Genomic DNA, 19016 nt, shown 5'->3' with positions numbered 1-19016 from the left:
GCTTTAAATTTTCTCGAGACTACGCTATTAAGTTTAAACAACTTAACTATACTAGACTTTTATTATTTCTTTCACCATAAAAAAGGTTTAGTTATATAAAATCGGTAGCTTGCAAGCTTTAAATTGAAACCAAACAACACGGTAGTCTTATTTTATGCCACTACAAATTCTGCCAGATTTCCCACGGAATTGGAAAACCTTGGCAGTTAATCGATTTTCCGTTCGGAGTACGGTGGAATATGCATTGTAAAAAGGTCTGTTATTTTGGCGGAATTTGAACCATGGTGGCCAATCTCAGAGGAGATTAACTGAGATTATATAGAATCCAGTCCAAGGCATGCACATCCAACTTTTCAGTTGTGTGCATTTATAAGAAATTAAATATCACATCAATTTATAATAAATGAAATATCGTGAAGGAAAACATCATGAGAAAACCTACATACCACAGAATTTTCTTAATTCTCTGCGTGTGTGAAGTCTGCTAATGCGCATTGGGCCAGCGTGGTGGAGCGAGCCTCTCATCCTAAGAGGAGACTCGTGCTCAACAGTGAGCCGAATATGGGTTGTTAATGATGAATTTAAACATAACTTTGGACGTTCAATCTATACTAATATTATAAAGCTGAAGAGTTTGTTTGTTTGTTTGGTTGAACGCGCTAATCTCAGGAACTACTGGTCCGATTTGAAAAATTCTTTCAGTGTTAGATAAGAGCATTTATCGAGGAAGGCTATAGACTATATATTATCTCCATATTCCTACGGGAACGGGAACCACGACGGTGATACCGCGCGGCGTCAGCTAGTAAAATAATACAAGCAATTCTTTGGTACAGTTTATTATAATTAATGACAGCAAATTGCACAAGTTTCTTACATTGACATACAGTTACAAGGCATTTTACACTTCACACTCTCTCCACATATAGGATTGGCTTAAAATATATTAAAAACAAACTATTTATTTAATCTTAAAGTTAAACTGCGAGAAAAACAATTTCGTCAATGGGCTCAACGTTCTAAAGAACATAATTGACGTAAATGCTTTTCTATTAATTTATTTACACCAGTAATAATATTATTAATGATACATCAATATTTACAAGTTTTATAATTTCTCTTACAATTAATAATGTAAGGGTCTATAAAATTATACGTTTTTCTAGGAAAATTTACAAATTTAAATTACAATATTTCATTTTTTATTAACATCTTTTTGGTACATATTAAAAGGATTTTATACATTTTCATAATTATATATTTAATAAACTATTTGCTTAAAGCTTTTTATTTTTTACGTTTATTAATTACACTTTTATTTAAATTATACGTAAATATATATATAAACTATACGTAAATGCAGTGATGGTAATGGTACCTGTGAACAAAGAACATGATATCAGTTTAATTAAAATTCATTAAAACGTAAAACACTCATAGTTTTGTATATTTTTATTCAATGTGCCACAAAATTTTCACGTCTAAGGAGTTCCAAGATTTTCGTATTTTACCTCAAGCGAAATCGCGAGGCGGACACGATGTATATATGTTACCGTTAAATTGTAAAATTTTAGTTAATAATCTCACTCGTGATATTATAATCTACCGTCATATTATGAACTGAAAATACTGATTAAAATTTAACGTGTTATTTTTCGGTATATTATAATCCATCGGAAGTTAAACCGTTAAATTGCAATTTTAAAACGTCAACTGTCCGAACTTGATTAGTCGGCCTTACAGTAGACCGTCCTGTATCCTTAGAGTTAGGAATGAAATACATACGTCAGTCAAATAAAATACTTCAGAAATTGCGACATCACATATTTATTATACTTAGAGAGTGACCTAAGTGCCCGGCCTTAAGTGTTTAAAAAAATTAGGAAACGCACTGGCCACCCCTCCGATTTTCTTTCCTTTTATTTTTTCTTTGATTTGACTATTGTAATTTTTTACTATTTTTATTATGCTCTAATATTTTTGTAACTCAATGGTAAATTTATCTTGATTGACAATTTAACGGTTTCACTTCCGATAGATTATAATATATCACCCTATCGACAAAGACGTACCGCCAAGCGATTTAACGTTCCGGTAGGATGTCGTGTAGAAACCGAAAGGGGTGTGGATTTTCATCCTCCTCTTAACAAGTTAGCCCGCTTCCATCTTAGATTGCATCGTCACTTACCATTAGGTGAGATTGCAGTCAACGGTTAACTTGTAAAGAATAATAAAAAAAATACCGAGAAATAACACGTTAAATTGTAATCAGTATTTGCAGTTCACAATATGACGGTAGATTATAATATCACGAGCGATTATAGACTAACGTATTTTACAATCTAACGGTGACATATACATTCGAAAGTCGGGCTGTATAAAATTCATGATGATGCCACGAGCTTCAAAATAAACTCTATTTTTATGTGCAATCCTAAATTCCTAGCCCACAGTGCGATTCGTGCGATCGATATTTTATTGGGTGTCGTAACTTATGAGTCACTTCTGAGTGCGGGAACTAATGGCCTGAAATATTAAACCGAATGCTGAGATATTATGTGCTACATCACTTTATCAATTATCGAATAAAAGCTGTTTACTTTGCGAAAGTTCGATACGTACAATCTATACAATAGTAGATTGTTATACAAGGGGCTTATACGACCCATTACATACGAGGTATTTTTAGATATATACGCTAAAAAGAAACCGAGTTTATCCCCGCCCGTTTTATGGGTTTAGCCCCGCGTGTTACACTATATTTTTCACTACGATTGCAAGAAAATAAAATAATTCCGTACGGTAATTCAATGTTTTATTTTAATTAAAAGTTAAATGTACGAACTTGGAAAAATTTATATTAAGAGAGATGCTTTTACCCGGTAACTTAATTTCCGACTGCTGTGAAGATGAATAATGAGTATGTGAGGTAAACGTAGGAGTTATTAGATTTAAAAACTTCTTCCGTAAGTGAATCAACTCGTTGTTCTTATCTCCACTTGTAAAATTTTTCGTAGGTATTTAATGTGTAGGTTCGTTTTGTTCCATCTTTAAATAAGGGTCACCATTCTCAATAGATGAAGGCATAACAATTAATGTTGCGAAATATGTAAATTACGGTCACAAATTCATAATGAATTTCTTAAAAAAATCAAGTATGGATTATTCACACAGCAAATTATTTTTAAATTCTCGAATAAAACCTCCTTCGTTATAAAGTAGGCTAGAAGAAGAAGAAGAAGAAGAAATATACTTTATTGTACATTAAAAACAAAAATAAACAATAACTTATAATAACACTTAGAAACTAATGTAAAAATGGCGGTCTTATCGCTAAAGAGCGATCTCTTCCAGACAACCACTGTGGAAGAGAAAAAAAAAACGTAAGCACCGATTCGGGTATACGCACACAAAAAATAAGAAAAGTTAAGTAATTTAAATACATAAATATTAAGCAATAATACATAATAATAATACATAGACTATACTTAACTACATCATACATATATACAAAGAAATACATATATACATACATACATACATACATACATACATACACACATACATACATACATACATGAAAACCTGCAAAACATAAAAACAAGACGGCATCTAAGGGAAGACAAAAGAAAAATAAATAAACAAAATAATTCAAAAATAATAATAAATAAAACATACACATACAAGCGTAATTTGGATTAATAAGTTAAATTAAAAGATCAGGGAGGAAAAAAGTGCATGTTTACCAGCCGTTTGAAAGAGGTTAGAGATTGGGCACGCCGAGTGTCTAAGGGCAATGAATTCCAGAGCCGAGCAGCTTTAACAGAAAAGGATTTAGAATAGAAGGAAGTATTATGGGAAGGAATTTTTAAGATTAGGTTGTCTTCAGAGCGAAGGGAGCGACAGTGAGTATCACTTAGAAAGCTAAAACGCTCTTTTAAATAAATCGGAGTCGTAGGATTAAACAGGACATTATACAAAAAAGACAGAATGTGAGTATTCCTGCGAAGGCGGATCGAGGGCCACTTGAGTTTTTCGCGAAATTCGGAAACATGGTCATATTTGCGAAGTCCAAATATGAATCTTATACAAACATTCTGAATACGCTCAAGTTTATCCAGTAATTCTTCACTCAAATTTAGATAACAAGTGTCCGCGTAATCGAGAATTGGTAACAGGAGAGATTGTGCAAGCGCAATTTTAGTAGATAAAGGAAGGAAGTTTCGTAACCTACGAAGTGACCCCACGGATGCAAACACCTTCCCACTTACTCTGCTTACCTGAGGGGCCCAAGTGAAATACTTGTCAAAAGTAACTCCGAGATTTTTAACCGTGTCACTAAATGGCACACGCGTTCCATCAAAGATTACGTATGGAATATTATCCCAGTCAATACGTGCAACCAAACTGTGACTGCCTATAATAATAACTTGGGTTTTAGACGGATTGACTTTAAGGCCATAAGCCTTACTCCATTGCACTATACAATCTAAATCTTTATTTATGGCATCTATTGCATTGGGTAAATCAGCCAGTTTGGACTGAGCATATATTTGGAGATCATCTGCATACAGGTGATAGAGCGAGGTAAGTTGAAGAGTAATAGAACTTATAAAAAGAGAAAAAAGAAGAGGAGACAACACGCCACCTTGCGGTACGCCGGCAGAAATTGTGCACCAATCAGACACAGAGTCATTGACTCGCACACGCTGCCGACGTCCGAACAAGTAACTATGAAACCAGTCAATCACATTAGGAGATATGTTGAGAGAAGCTAGTTTGGCTAGTAGAAGTTCGAAATCGACATTATTAAATGCATTGCTAAAATCTAGTAAGGCCAACACTGTGACACACTGATTGTCCATATTAAAACGAATATCTTCGGTAATTTTTACTAATGCAGTAGTCGTACTATGACCAGTGCGGAAACCAGATTGAAAAGGATTTAAAAGATTCTGTCGGGTTAGGAAAAGGCGATGACTAAACGCTCAAAAACTTTCGAAAGGAATGGGAGGATGGAAATAGGCCTATAGTCAGAAAAGCAGGAAGGATTTAATTTTTTAGGTAGTGGAATGACTTGAGCATCCTTCCAAAAGGAAGGAAAACTCCCGGAAGACATGGAGAAATTGAATAAGGATTTAATTATTGGAGCTAGTAGGTTAATGAGAGGAATAATCATCTTCCGACTAATGCAGTCAGTACCAATAGCATCAGAGTTGACCTCACGAATACTTCTCTCAACATCACTATCAGTGACTTGACAGAAAATAAAAGCAGGATCATCAGAAGTGGGTAAAGCTAGTAAATTATTTTTAGTAGTAAGTTTAGTGGCGTCATCAATGACGCAAGTAGAGGAAAAGTGGCTATTAAGCAGATTTAAATTTATGTTGAAGGAGCTATTATTTTGACGCGCTTTCCCAACTCCTAGAGCTAGTACTCGTAACAGACAAAAATTAAAAAAATAAAATTACTTTAGCCCCTAGAGGCTGAAATGTTTGTTTAGCCCCGCTGTGGAGTGGTAATATGACAATTTTTTTGAGCAAGAGTAGTGAAAATATTATTAAACATAGTTCTCTAACGCGTCAGTCTTTCTTTTCGCATTTAAAAATTATGGAAGGTATTTTCATGCGTTTTTTACTAATATATAGATTACTAGCCGACGCCCCGTGGTTTCACCCGCGTAGTTCCCGTTCCCGTGAGAATACGGGGATAAAACAAAGCCTACGACGTGAGTCACCTCATATTACAAACAGACGAATATTGACATACTTGTACGTTCGGATGCTTACTACTAACTTCATTTTTAATTTGGTCGCTTCCTTGTAGGTAATAACATAAGGTGGATCATCTGCCATCAAGTAGAATAAAAAATAACTGAATTTGATCTTTGCAAATAATGTATTTTTAAGATTCTAGCTAAAAGGTTTACCAAATATAAAGGGAAAATTATAATTATTATGTTTATTCGAAAAGGGACTGTTGATTCAGTCTAAAGCAAACTTATCATGTAAAATCATGAGCTTTTACGGACAAAATAATTAAATGAATCTTCGAAATTACTGAGTGTTATATTATGAAAAAACATTATATATTTGGAAAAGAGAACCTAAGTTATAATTTACAGAAACATTCTAATAATTCATGAAGTCATTCTAAGCGAAATGAAAAGTTTTCTAAATTATTTATGGGAAGAGATTTCTCGCGATTCTGACTCGAATGTTTTCATACATATTTTCGACATAAATTTACCTTTTATCCTTATTATTTTTTATTAGAAATAAATAATTTAAACAAAATATCTAAAACGAAGACTTATATGAAATTTAAATTTACAAGAAATACGCGCCAACTAATTGTTCACCCATGGGCAAGAAAATTGTATATTATTAGTTTGTGTTAAAGTTCAGATTAAAGAATAATAGGCAGATAGAGCGCACGGAACACGGCAGTGATGCAGCCATTCCAAATACCTATTCATAAACGAATACATTCTCGAGTCAGTACAACACAAAGCGTCGCATCAGTAACTTTCAATATTATTCAATAAAAATGGCGTCTTATGTTTTAAAAACTGTTCACAAAAACTAAAGAAATAAGATGGAGTATTTTTTATAGGTAATTGTTATGAGACTATTATGATATTAATTTACGTAATTGTTGTTAGTGTTAAATCTTGAAATACAAATGAAAAAAGTTTGTATATGCGGATGTCAAGGAGACGTGACGCTTGTTTTTTTATGGGTTTCACCAGCCTCACCGCGCTGCTTGTAAAGACTCATTCTGTATCATTCTTTATTCTGCGTGATAAAGTAATAATTATTCGATTAATATTAGTTGTTAAATTAAGGTAGGTATGCAAAAATAATAATTCACATGCACGTGTCAAATGAAAAACCTCTCCCAAATACTATAATGAATTAATTATTTATTTATCACTCACTAAGAGGATATTTTTGTAATTTTAAAGTTTTGAGGACAAGGTTATTTTAATATACTTTCTTTAGAAGTCTGATCTTTAAACTGAGAACCTTTTTTGCAAAAAAGTTAAAGCAAATACTAGCACTAGGAGCCCTAGAGCCAGCCTTCTCTAAGGCTGCTAGCGTAGTCTTAATAGCTACTTTAATTTCGTCACAGCAATAAACAAAATACAAAGATAAAACAAAATATATAATGCATACTCGTACATCGCTGTCATTCGACTTTAAAACATTGCATTCTGTTCAATATTACTCTTTTGCAACGCTACAGTCGCGACAGAACGACTTGATTTATTATTCTATATGTATTGATTACCATCTGTTCCGTCTATATTTAGATTGGCTATGTCAGTCGTTAAAATACATAAGAGTTTGTGCGAGATATGCCCGGAGATTTACGATCGATCTACACGATAGGTTTTAGTGTCGGAGTTGTATAATATGGAATGTGCTTTTTCCAGAAGTCTTTGTATTAAAATACTTTTACGAGCGTATTCAAAGCTGATTTTTTTACGTGCAAAACTCAATTAAAAACCGGTCTAGTCCGTCTCTGGCCAAGCGAGTTGTAATGTTCCAGTCGTTGTTCTACGTCACCAATGCAGACTTATTCTTCGCGCCACGAAACAAGTCCCTTAGACGCGGTGCTAATGTCTTAATCGCGCTCATAGTCATTTGGTAATGGCGGTCTTAATGTCATTTGTGTAAGGCGCTGTCAATTTTAGTTCTGGTTTTAGCCGCGAGACTTCGTTTGTGGCGCGGAGTCCATATTGTAGTTTGTGTTCGTTTTTCTTTTGTTAACTACTACTGTTTTAATTTTAATCTTTACCTACTCAGTTGTGGTAGTTTTCATTTTAGTTTTATTATTTATATATTACTCTGATATTATTTATATATCCACAGCGGCATACCATAGATGCAAAAATGCCCTGCCTACCCTGCAAACTCATTACAAACCTGTATTGAGAAAGGAATTTCACAATTTGTACCTTTAGTGCATACACTAGTTAGAAACCCTGTGCACGCCACTGCATATCCATAGACATTAGACAGCCGTTTAACTGGCAAAAGAAGGATAACAACTCTTGCAGGATGTATCGTCATTAATCACTTATCATCAGGTGGGATAGCTAGCTGTCAACAGTTAAAATTTACTTTAATTCAAAACACAACCTCGTTTTGACGGCCTCCGTGGCGCAGTGGTATGCGCGGTGGATATACAATACGGAGGTCCTGGGTTCGATCCCCGGCTGGGCAGATTGAGATTTTCTTAATTTGTCCAGGTCTAACTGGTGGGAGGCTTCGGCCGTGGCTAGTTACCACCCTACCGGCAAAGACGTACCGCCAAGCGATTTAGCGTTCCGGTACGATGCCGTGTAGAAACCGAAAGGGGTGTGGATTTTCATCCTCCTCCTAACAAGTTAGCCCGCTTCCATCTTAGACTGCATCATCACTTACCACCAGGTGAGATTGTAGTCAAGGGCTAACTTGTAAAGAATAAAAAAAAAAACAACGATTGTTGTTGTAAAACGAAGTAAAGTAGTAAAATGAACAGAGTGATGCATTCATAAATCTTCCCAACAACAGTCACAGAACAATCAGACATAAAGCGAGTAACGTATGATGGGCACACTCCCACTCAAGTACCCACCTACACAAATTAGCACCATTATACTCGTACTACCCTCCGCATAAAGCACATTAATTACAATGGAAGCTGCTTTGTCACTTAGTAAAAGGCTTGATGACAAAGTTACTTTTAGAAATTCAACAAGTAGGTCACCGTTGTAGCAGTATTTCTGACAAATGCATTTTATATGTACGCAAGAATTGTTACAATGCGGGTTGTCTGGAGATCGGTTTTAGCGATAAGTTCGTCTTTGTGCATTATATTTTCATATTTGTTTTTATTCTCGTCTATTGAATCAATAATTTATCTATGTATTTGTTTTTCGTTCTCACTTTTTTAAACCATTAAATACATGGTAGCCGGGGAGTTGACGTTCAAAGCTAAAATTTGAATGCCTTTTAACGAGGAGTATCTGAATCACCCCCGTGTATATTCTACAATTTTGCTTAGTTTAGGAGATAGAATTTTTTTTATGATTTTCTCTGCAATTTTGACCTAACGTTGCTTTATGATTTTTTTCTCATTGTACTGAGCACTTTTCTTTGGGTTTGTAGATAATAATTAAGAACCATACTTAGGAGTACCACCCTAAAAATTACGACTTAACTAGGCATTGTGGAACTTACTTAAAATTTAGTCGCAAAATCAAAATTACGGTTCTAACTCAATACTTGCAGAAATTCGAAGTGTTCATAAAAAAATTCTATCTTTATTCTATCCATTTGCGCAAGGATGATACGCAAAATCGTGAAGCGTTCCATATTTTTGAGGAGGGTATTTTGTCGGACCTGGGTGACGTTGTCGCATGGGTTCGTCGACTTTTCGCAAAATAAATAAATCATTATATAAAATTCTATCTCCTAAACTAAGCAAAATCGTAGAATGTACATGGGGGTGATTCGGATACTCTTCGTTACAAGGCATCCAAATTTTAGCTTTGAACGTCAACTTCCCGGCCACCCTGTGTAGACAAGACTAAGATAATATTAATAAAAATGTATTTCCAATAAAAATGAGCGACGAAAAATCTACGCAAGAGATATTAATAAGCAGAAGGTAGCTGACAAGCGCAAAGGGGCTCCCTTGAATCTTTTACTCCCGTAGTACATTGGGATGACACGACCAGAGAAAAAGGTCAAAGGACTACCAATTTACGTTCTCTGCGAGGAACGTTAAGACCAACTTTTACCAGACTCAGAAGTGATTACAAAAATAAGAAAAGTAATGTCGAACAAAGGTTACGATTCACAACATTTGTCAGGCCAACTTAATTAACAAATCAAACTGTTACCAAAATAAGAGCCTAGAATGGCAGAGAATGACCTTGAGTGAAGTCACACACTTGTGAACGTTGTGTGTAGGGTTAAATGTACCTTTGACTGTTAGCAAACACTCCTCTTTTCCACTCAAGCCACTCTCCCCGCCTATCCCAAGTAACTCATAAAGAATTACACAACAAGAGATGTGGACGGCTCGAACGCCACGAGCACACTGAAGCCGTCCGTACCGCAAGTCGTTGCAACGCGGCGATAACACAACAAAGTCTTTCTAATTCCAGACTGCTATATAGAATTCTTTGAAAGTAAAACAATAACTTATTGTTATTTATCTGTCTCCGGAATCATACGTTATATCATACTATATTTGGGTATTTGCATAACCTATGATATAAACTTCATTATCTGATGACTAAATAAATCCGCATTTAACTAAAGTGAAACCAATAGGTTTCTATGCGAAAATGCAAAATTTCTTGGCGCAAGGTCTTTGTTGACAAAACCATTATTCACATCGTTGACAGCTCAAGTCGACAAACCAGCATGTCTTGAAAAAAAGTCGAGCGGAAAAACAAACACGATAACGTTTATTGTTTTGGATGTAAGATTGTCGTATGCCACTTTGTAAAACCATTACAACATGACAAGGCCATACTTATACACCATGAATTATAGAACACCATTCTAATAACAGAACTAATTTTATACATCGTAGCTGAGAAAATCGACATATTCTCTTGTAGGTACTCAGAATGAAATTACAAGGATTGCTGAGTGGTTCATTTATTATAGCAAGTAGTATAAATTTTTTAAATAACTTTAGGTAAATAGAAGTAAGTTTTAGATTTATAATATAGTACTAAGCTTATTCAATTAGGTACCTGTAAGGAGAGTTTTAAGTTATGATCCTATAATAAAAAATCGACTAATAATACAAAATCGAAAGTTTGTATGAATGTTTGTTACTCTTGAACGCCGCAAGTACTGAACCTAATTTGGCTGAAATTTGGAATCGAAATAGATTTTACTCTGGATTAACACATAAGCCCGGAAAATCCACGATTCCCGTGGGATTTGTGAAAAACTAAATTTTACGCGGACGACATCGCGGGTGTCTGCTAGTAATAAATAAACAAAATAAATAAAAATAAAACTTATTCGAGTTTTCGTAAAGATAAAAATATATAAAATATGATAAACCCATCCTGTCAAAAGCCATACTTGTACACAATGAAATATAACTAATAGAACACAATACAACAGAAGTAATTTTCTAAAAGTTTGTGAGTATGTCCTAATGTTTGACGATAAGAATAATTTATGAAATATAATAGACGGACCCATCCTGCCAACAAAACGACAACATTAAAAGTCCCTTCATATTAAACAGCATTAAAATGAAAATTGCCACATCACTGAGCTAAGAGCTTAATGACAAAGTTGCCTTTAAAGGTTTGGTGACGATTTAGGCACATCATTTTAAATTACTTCTGCGAAAGTGAGTACATTAAAACAGATGAACAAACTATGTAGACATTATACTGAATTTATGGCGCTTGTTTTCAAATTACTGTCGACTGAAATGAATTTTATTTTCATTTTTGCAAAGTTGCTATGATCATTATAAATATTTTTCTGTTTATGCTTATTTACTTACCTCAATATTAAAGTGCCGATACAATTGGCTCTTTATCCGATGTAACTACAGATTTATCAACAAACATATACATTTTTACACAGTCTTCATTCGGACTTGGATTGTCCTCTGGCTTTTCATCAGGACTTATATTCTCGGCTTCGTCTTCGTAAACTTTTAACTTGTCATTATTATATTCTATATTATATCTTACAGTAGGTTTTGTTACAGAAGTTAATAGCGATTCTTGAATAGTATCATTCCCATTGCATGTCTTTTCTGAGCGATACATTCCAGTTCTTTCTGATTGATTAAAATTTCTCTTAGACTTTTTTGTAACTAATGCCCCTAAACAAGGAAGAATTTGCTTAAACTCCTTACGGAAATTCTCGTTTAGCCATGCATAGAGAAAAGGATTATAACACGTGGAAGACATTGCAATAAAATGTGCAACGAAAAATAAGATCATGTAATATTTCCAATCTTCGGCTAAGGAATAAAAGTCACTACTTATGTTTATCAAATTCAATGGTAACCACGACAGGCCAAATATCGCTACCATTGCTATAAGCATTCTGTTTGTTCTTCGTTTTCTTTCTCTTTCAGCATCTTCCTTTTTACTATTTTTACTACCGGGTCTAGATTTGAGGCGATCGTTTAATTTTATACTCACACAAGTGTAACAGAAAGCCATTACTATAAAGGGGACTACAAATTGCATGATCGTTGTCACGGCACCGAAAGCTTTTCGGAATTGATCTGATGGCCACTTTTCAGCACAATAGACATCTTGAAGGGTCATGTAATAACCGTAAGGAAATGTCACTGATAAAGCGAACACCCAAATAAAGATGATAAGACCGATACACGTTTTTATTTTCATTCGGGGTTTGAATGGGTATATTATGACAAAGAATCTATCTATGGCAATTGATGTGAGCGTTAAAGTGGAAATGTAGACACTGCAGCCTTGAGCGTAGGGCATGATATGGCATAACAGGCCACCGAAGACCCATCTACCTAAGAAAGTGTAAAGAGGAGTAAATGGGACCGCAAATACACATAACAATATATCAGACAAGGCCAGGTTCGTGATAAATAGATTAGTGACAGTTTGCATGGCTCGGTTTCTGATTACAGCATAGCAAACAAGAGCATTACCGAAGATGCCAACTATGAAAATAATCGTGTACGCTGTACAAAATGCCGCTTGAATCGCTTTATCCTCGATGGGATCAAGTGCTGTGATATTGTCATCTTCAGTAGTATTACCGAAGACTGTGATATTGTCGTTGTACAAAGATGTTTCGTTCGAAGACCATACGTCCTGCATAGTTTTTCGTTCAAGCTAAATTACCATCATAACCCGTTTAGGTTTGTTATTGATGCTCTCATGGTTGTAAGGTTGATACTTTTTGTGGCTTTTCTTTCTTATTTGCAATGGTTCAATAGTTTTCATACTGTTTGTACAGATAGTTTACGTATTGGTTGTTCAATCGTTTCATAAATCAGCCATCGTTTCTTCTGTTAGTAGAAAGTTATCTGGAACAAAAAAAATCAATTTTAAAAACTACAACTTTATTAAATTACAAATTCTCGTAGAACATAAACCTCACTTAAAATTAATCATCTTTATTAAACACCGACCAAAGTGGCAATTAAAAGTAGCATAAAATATCGAAGGACATTATAATCTTCAACAATTTACGGGGTTAAAGCCCAATTAATGCACAATTAATTATCTCTTAGCCTTAGATAAATGTTATTATCACTCAATGCACTCAGTGACCCATCCATTATCATTTATTAGCCGTTACTATAACTACACTCGCGTGCAAAATTGTTTACTTTAGCAATACATGTACAGTATGTACTAAACACGGAGTTTAACTTTATCACGATCTTGCTTATAAACGACTACTACAGTAATCAATAGGTATTTGACGGCCTCCGTGGCGCAGTGGTATGCGCGGTGGATTTACAAGACGGAGGTCCTGGGTTCGATCCCCGGCTGGGCAGATTGAGATTTTCTTAATTTGTCCAGGTCTGGCTGGTGGGAGGCTTCGGCCGTGGCTAGTTACCACCCTACCGGCAAAGACGTACCGCCAAGCGATTTAGCGTTCCGGTACGATGCCGTGTAGAAACCGATAGGGGTGTGGATTTTCATCCTCCTCCTAACAAGTTAGCCCGCTTCCATCTTAGACTGCATCATCACTTACCATCAGGTGAGATTGTAGTCAAGGGCTAACTTGTAAAGAATAAAAAAAAAAAAAAAAAAAAATAGTATAAGGTTATCGGTTGTTTTATTACTAGCAAATATTTAATATTATATAGTTATTCTTTAATTTATTAATAAGCTCACTTTTTATATCAATTAATCGCATCGCATCGCAGAGACCTGCACCGCTACGTTGTCGAAATTCCTCGGACGGAAACTAAGAGGTATAGTTCCTCTTTCCTTATACGCACTGCAAAGGTGTGGAATGCTCTCCCAGCTTCAGTTTTCCCCACCACCTACAATATTGGTATCTTCAAGTCTAGGTAGGTAAGTTATCTTCTAGGCAAGCGCGTACTACCATAGGCATCATCGCTTACCATCAGTGTAAAATATAATAAATGTATGTAACTTACTAGCACTGCGGGGTGCGGGCGCGGGGAAACGATACAGAAAGTTGTACCACACTTGCGTTCCGTGACGTTGCGGGGTACGACCTCAGACCAATTATAGAAGGACCTGTATCGCACTCATAGTCATGAACAAAATTGTCTGTCATTTTCTGAGTAAAACGAGCTTAGATTTGGTATACATCTTATTTATACTAAACTAGAACTTTTTGCTCGTTTTTTACACAATTCAATTACACAAAAAGGGTATTTTTACAGAGCTCTTTAACCGACGAACACGACTACAACAATTTAACATCAATTCTACACAGTTTTTATAAACGCATTAGATCGTTGATCATATACTTTGACAGAAAAATAACGTCTAGCGAGGCAGGTCATATACAATAATTGGTCTGAGGGTACGACGCATACTGTTTAACTGCATAGTGTTTTATTCTAACCTAACTTTATTACGGCCATAAGAGTAACCTGTACAATCAGGCGTGATTGAAGCTAAGCGCTTGCTTATTCAAAATAATTAAAAAAAAAATAATGGTTAACCGTTTCCTAACTAACAAGCTCTTCGCTCATTAATTTTTTTTATATAAAAATCCAACGACGTTTGGTTACTGGTACATTTCCGGTCCTATATATATAAAAGAAAGTCGTGTTAGTTACTCCACTTATAACTCAAGAACGGCTGAACCGATTTTGCTGAAAATTGAAAGGGAGGTAGTTTAGAGCCAGGAGAAGGACATAGGATACTTTTTTTACCGGTAGGGTAGGGGTAGGGTAGAGGTAGTTGAAAGTTTACATCGAGTTTCACGCGGACGAAGCCGCGGGCGTCCGCTAGATTTTATATAAAAATCCAACGACGTTTGGTTACTGGTACATTTCCGGTCCGATTACGACATATTACTGTAATGGCAGTCGATAAGAGCAGCTAATCTGTATAAGTGGCGTTTTACGATGTTCGGATTAAACGGCTATAAAGATACTAAGTCGTTGGCTCTTTTGTTATGGGAATCCATCGTTAGGGAAATTGTTGGCTACAATTTAAGGAACGCTTAGCTTAAATCTAATGTCTACCAGTCTTGATATTTTTTTTTGTTAACTTATAAAAATCCTACTAATGTATACTAATTATTATTTCTTTCATTTATGTGAAAAATATCCCAACGTAATTTACAAATGGCCTACCAATTATTTTATCAAATAACGTAATTTTCTAAATAAAATGAAACAAAAATTGTGGTTCTGTTTAATATTCCACCCAACATTGCTACACACTGAAGATGCCTTGTACCCCGTTTAGGCTAACTAAGTAAGCTTGAAACTTTTATATACTTGGGCCTTTTTATGCCTTACATAACATGTGAGGATAACTCGATAATAAAAGGTCGTATTATAACATGCTGGAGCCTAACATTGTACTAATTACTTTCGTATTGTGAGTAATTAGGACCATGATAATCAACATACATATACATGTATACCGAAAAAGGTAGATATCTTTTTTATAAGTTTTGTAAACGAATATATTGTACAAGCAGACGCCACGCGGTTTCACCCGCGTGGTTCCCGTTCCCGTAGGAATACCGGGATAAAATATAGCCTATAGCCTTCCTCGATAAATGGGCTATCTAACCCTGAAAGAATTTTTCAAATCGGACCAGTAGTTCCTAAGATTAGCGCGTTCAATCAAACAAACAAACAAAGTCTACAGCTTTATAATATTAGTATAGACTAACTGCGCCCCGCAGTTTTACGCTTCAAGGGATAAACCTAAACACAATAATGACAAACTGTAAACCATATAGGTCAAATAGGTTACATACAGTAGATGACATTTTTCAGTGGATTTGATGTTTATTTTAATAGGTTTTAATTTATCTATTCACAAAATTAGTGAATAGATAAATCGGAAACTAAATGCAAGATCAAAACGGAGTTGCAAAAAAAGGCGTCGTGTAAAACATTTCTCTTCAAAGTTGGCTTAGAATAGCTCAAAGCTTCATTGCGCAGCTAAAGTGGCAATAGACAGGGCAGAAACTCGTACTTTGTATAACAGATGAAGTTAGAAGTGGATATGAAGTTGCTAAGTGCTGACCTGGAACCTGATGTTCTGAAAAACGACGGTGGTTACCTCGTTTTTTATTCCGACCTTTTACACACTTGTACGAACAATATTATAATGTTGTACAAGGTGCTAAAACGACCCATCTATACTAATATTATAAAGAGGTAAAGTTTGTAAGTTTGTTAGTTTGTAACAATTCTTTGAAATGGGGTAATCTTCGGAACTACTGGTCCGATTTTAAAAATTCTTTCACCAGTAGAATGCTACATTATCGGGAAGTGCTATAGGCTATATTTTATATTTCTATCATATATAACTACTGAGTTATCGCGGGTTTTTTCTTACAGGTCGGACCGAAAAACTTACTTATTCGCATGCGCTGCCTCAACTATTGCGTATAACTGAAATTAATGTATGGAGGCTTTTTGAACCTTCAAAAGTTCTACAAAAAAGTCCGCGACATCATATATCTATCTTTTATATTTTAGCAGATATTACCTTTAGTACTTTAATAAATTATTTCAATTTTACACTAAGGTTTACGTCATTATTTACACAACTAAACTTAAATCCTTCTGTAGGGGTAGGGTAGGGTTAGGGTAGGGGTAAGGTATGGGTAGGGAAGGGTTAGCGTTAGCGGTAGGGTAGGAGTAAGGTAGGGGTAGGGTAGGATAGGGTATGGATAGGGTACGGGTAGGGGGAGAGAAGTTTACATCAATCGTTACGCGGACGAAGTAGCGGGCGTCCGCTAGTTATATACATAAGCGTGGAGCTAAATAGTAAAATGGGTTTTATTGGCGACTTCTTTCAACGATTGCGAGATTATAAAATAATCCGACACGATATTAATGATTTTATTTTAACTAAAATTAAATGTTGACTCATATCAAATTTAAAATAAACATTATTAATTTCGTAGTAGGTACATGAAATACAGGTCCGAAATATATCGATATCAATAATTAAAAGTTAAGGATTTCTTAAAAAAACTTAATTTAAATATCACGTACTTTTTAAAATTTTCCTAACGTCAAAAACGCAGTCGTCCAAATTGTGACGTCACTAACACCCTTGGTGTTCTAAACGTCAAAGTAATTGTTAACTAATATGTTGTGGAATAATTTGCCGTCTTTTGTCCGTGCCAGTAATTCACTTGCCATTTTTCAGTTTCGTTTGAAACGACATTATTTGTCGTTGAATTAAAATTTTATTTTTCGAGGTATTTATTTTATTGTTATTTATTATTTATGTAGTATATATTATATACTTTTTAGTTGTAATATATTATGTAATACATATGTAAGTTTTAATATTATATTTACTTATATATTATATTATATTATATTATATTTATTTAATTATTTATATATAATTACATATAATGCATTGCACCGTCCCGCTCTTTTTTCGCAAGTTCTCTCGTCAGGGGTTGCCTGGTAGAGATTACTTTTAGTAATAAGGCCGCCTTTGCATACTAAGTTTAATTTATCTTTTTATTGTTTTATATTATATTTGTATTTTTGTGTGCAATAAAGCATTTCTTCTTCTTCTTCTATTAATTTTGTAAAAGGGTTTGTTATAGTGACGTTGAAATACAGGCCATCATGGCCTACAAGCGTCTGATTTGGCTTGTATTGTCAAAAACGTATTTACAAACTAAAATTATCATGTAATTACGTCTCAAAAAAATGAGAATTGTTTTTTTAATCTAGTAAAACGTTATTCATCTATTGAGGAACATTAAAGTGTCAACTAGCCTATTATTCAAAACTTGAAAAACCGTTGAAAAGGCTTTATTTATATTGGAATTACGTATTATAACTTCCTCAAAATATTTTATGTATAACGCTTAAGGAAATTTTAATTTAAGACACGATATCTAGCTTTCGCAGCGTAACACTTGCTGTTAGGGAAATTCGCTAAGTCAGGCGGCAAAATATGCCTCATTTACATTGAATTCATCAGATGTTGAACCGTGACGAAACCTTTTTTATATTTCATAATTTACGAAGGCTTCAATAAATAAGGCTACTTTTTTAAAAAAACCTCAAATGATCTCTCATCATCATCTTATTACATACTAAGTGGCGATGGCACAAATTGCCTTCCTGTATTATTTACCTCTATACATACCAAAATATGCATTTCCTTTTGTATATATTGTTTATATATTGACATTTAAATCTATAATCATACAATTGTTCCAATTTAATTGACATCTTTAATCGTTAACTTTAATTGTAACAATTGAATTTTTTTTGTTTTAATTTTATCTTTTAATTATGTCTATTAGTTGTAATTTTTCTTAATAAAGTTTTATTATGCTATTAATCTTAATTATACCTGTAATATAGTTTACTTCTAAATTAATTATTAATTATGTAAATTAGCCTATAATTGTTTTTTATTTTATTGTAAATATTAAAAATCTTATATTATATTGTAACAGAATTATTCGAAATGACTACATATTATATATAGCTAACGAATTTAATGACAATGAATGACATATACTAAAATATTGTGAACGTTGTGAGAATCTATAAGTAGCTAAGCATTCACTTACTTGATTAATGTTCATAGCTATAAGGACGAACTTAATGTATTAGTCGTTGATTTTCCTAATAAAATAAATAAAGAAATATATAACAAAAATTACATTAAATTACCGTATTTTTTGTAAAAATCGTTTAATTATAAAAACACAGAATATCGAACTTTTGAGATGGTTGCAAGACGTAAACATTAACAAGAACAAAGAATACTTGGGTATTTGTAGGTTAAAAGTATAAGGTTCGCAACTACCCACTTT

General features: G+C 34.2%; 1 protein-coding gene across 2 annotated transcripts in view; it reads right to left on the bottom strand.

Moving 5' to 3' along the window:
- Positions 1–823: 823 nt before the first annotated feature.
- Positions 824–19016, bottom strand: part of LOC112049965 (neuropeptide Y receptor type 2) — a 68508-nt gene continuing 50315 nt past the window's right edge. For both annotated transcript variants that reach the window (XM_052885896.1, XM_024088040.2), the window contains 2 exons: positions 11539–13059; positions 824–1378 (listed from right to left, as the gene is read on the bottom strand). In XM_052885896.1, coding sequence (XP_052741856.1) covers positions 11546–12850 — 1305 coding nt within the window. In that variant the 5' untranslated portion in view covers positions 12851–13059 and the 3' untranslated portion in view covers positions 824–1378; positions 11539–11545. The remainder of the gene's footprint in view (positions 1379–11538; positions 13060–19016) is intronic.

The sequence above is a fragment of the Bicyclus anynana genome, chromosome 15 (assembly GCF_947172395.1).
Source record: "Bicyclus anynana chromosome 15, ilBicAnyn1.1, whole genome shotgun sequence".
Taxonomy (NCBI): domain Eukaryota; kingdom Metazoa; phylum Arthropoda; class Insecta; order Lepidoptera; family Nymphalidae; genus Bicyclus; species Bicyclus anynana.
This window is presented reverse-complemented; position numbering and strand designations above follow the sequence as displayed.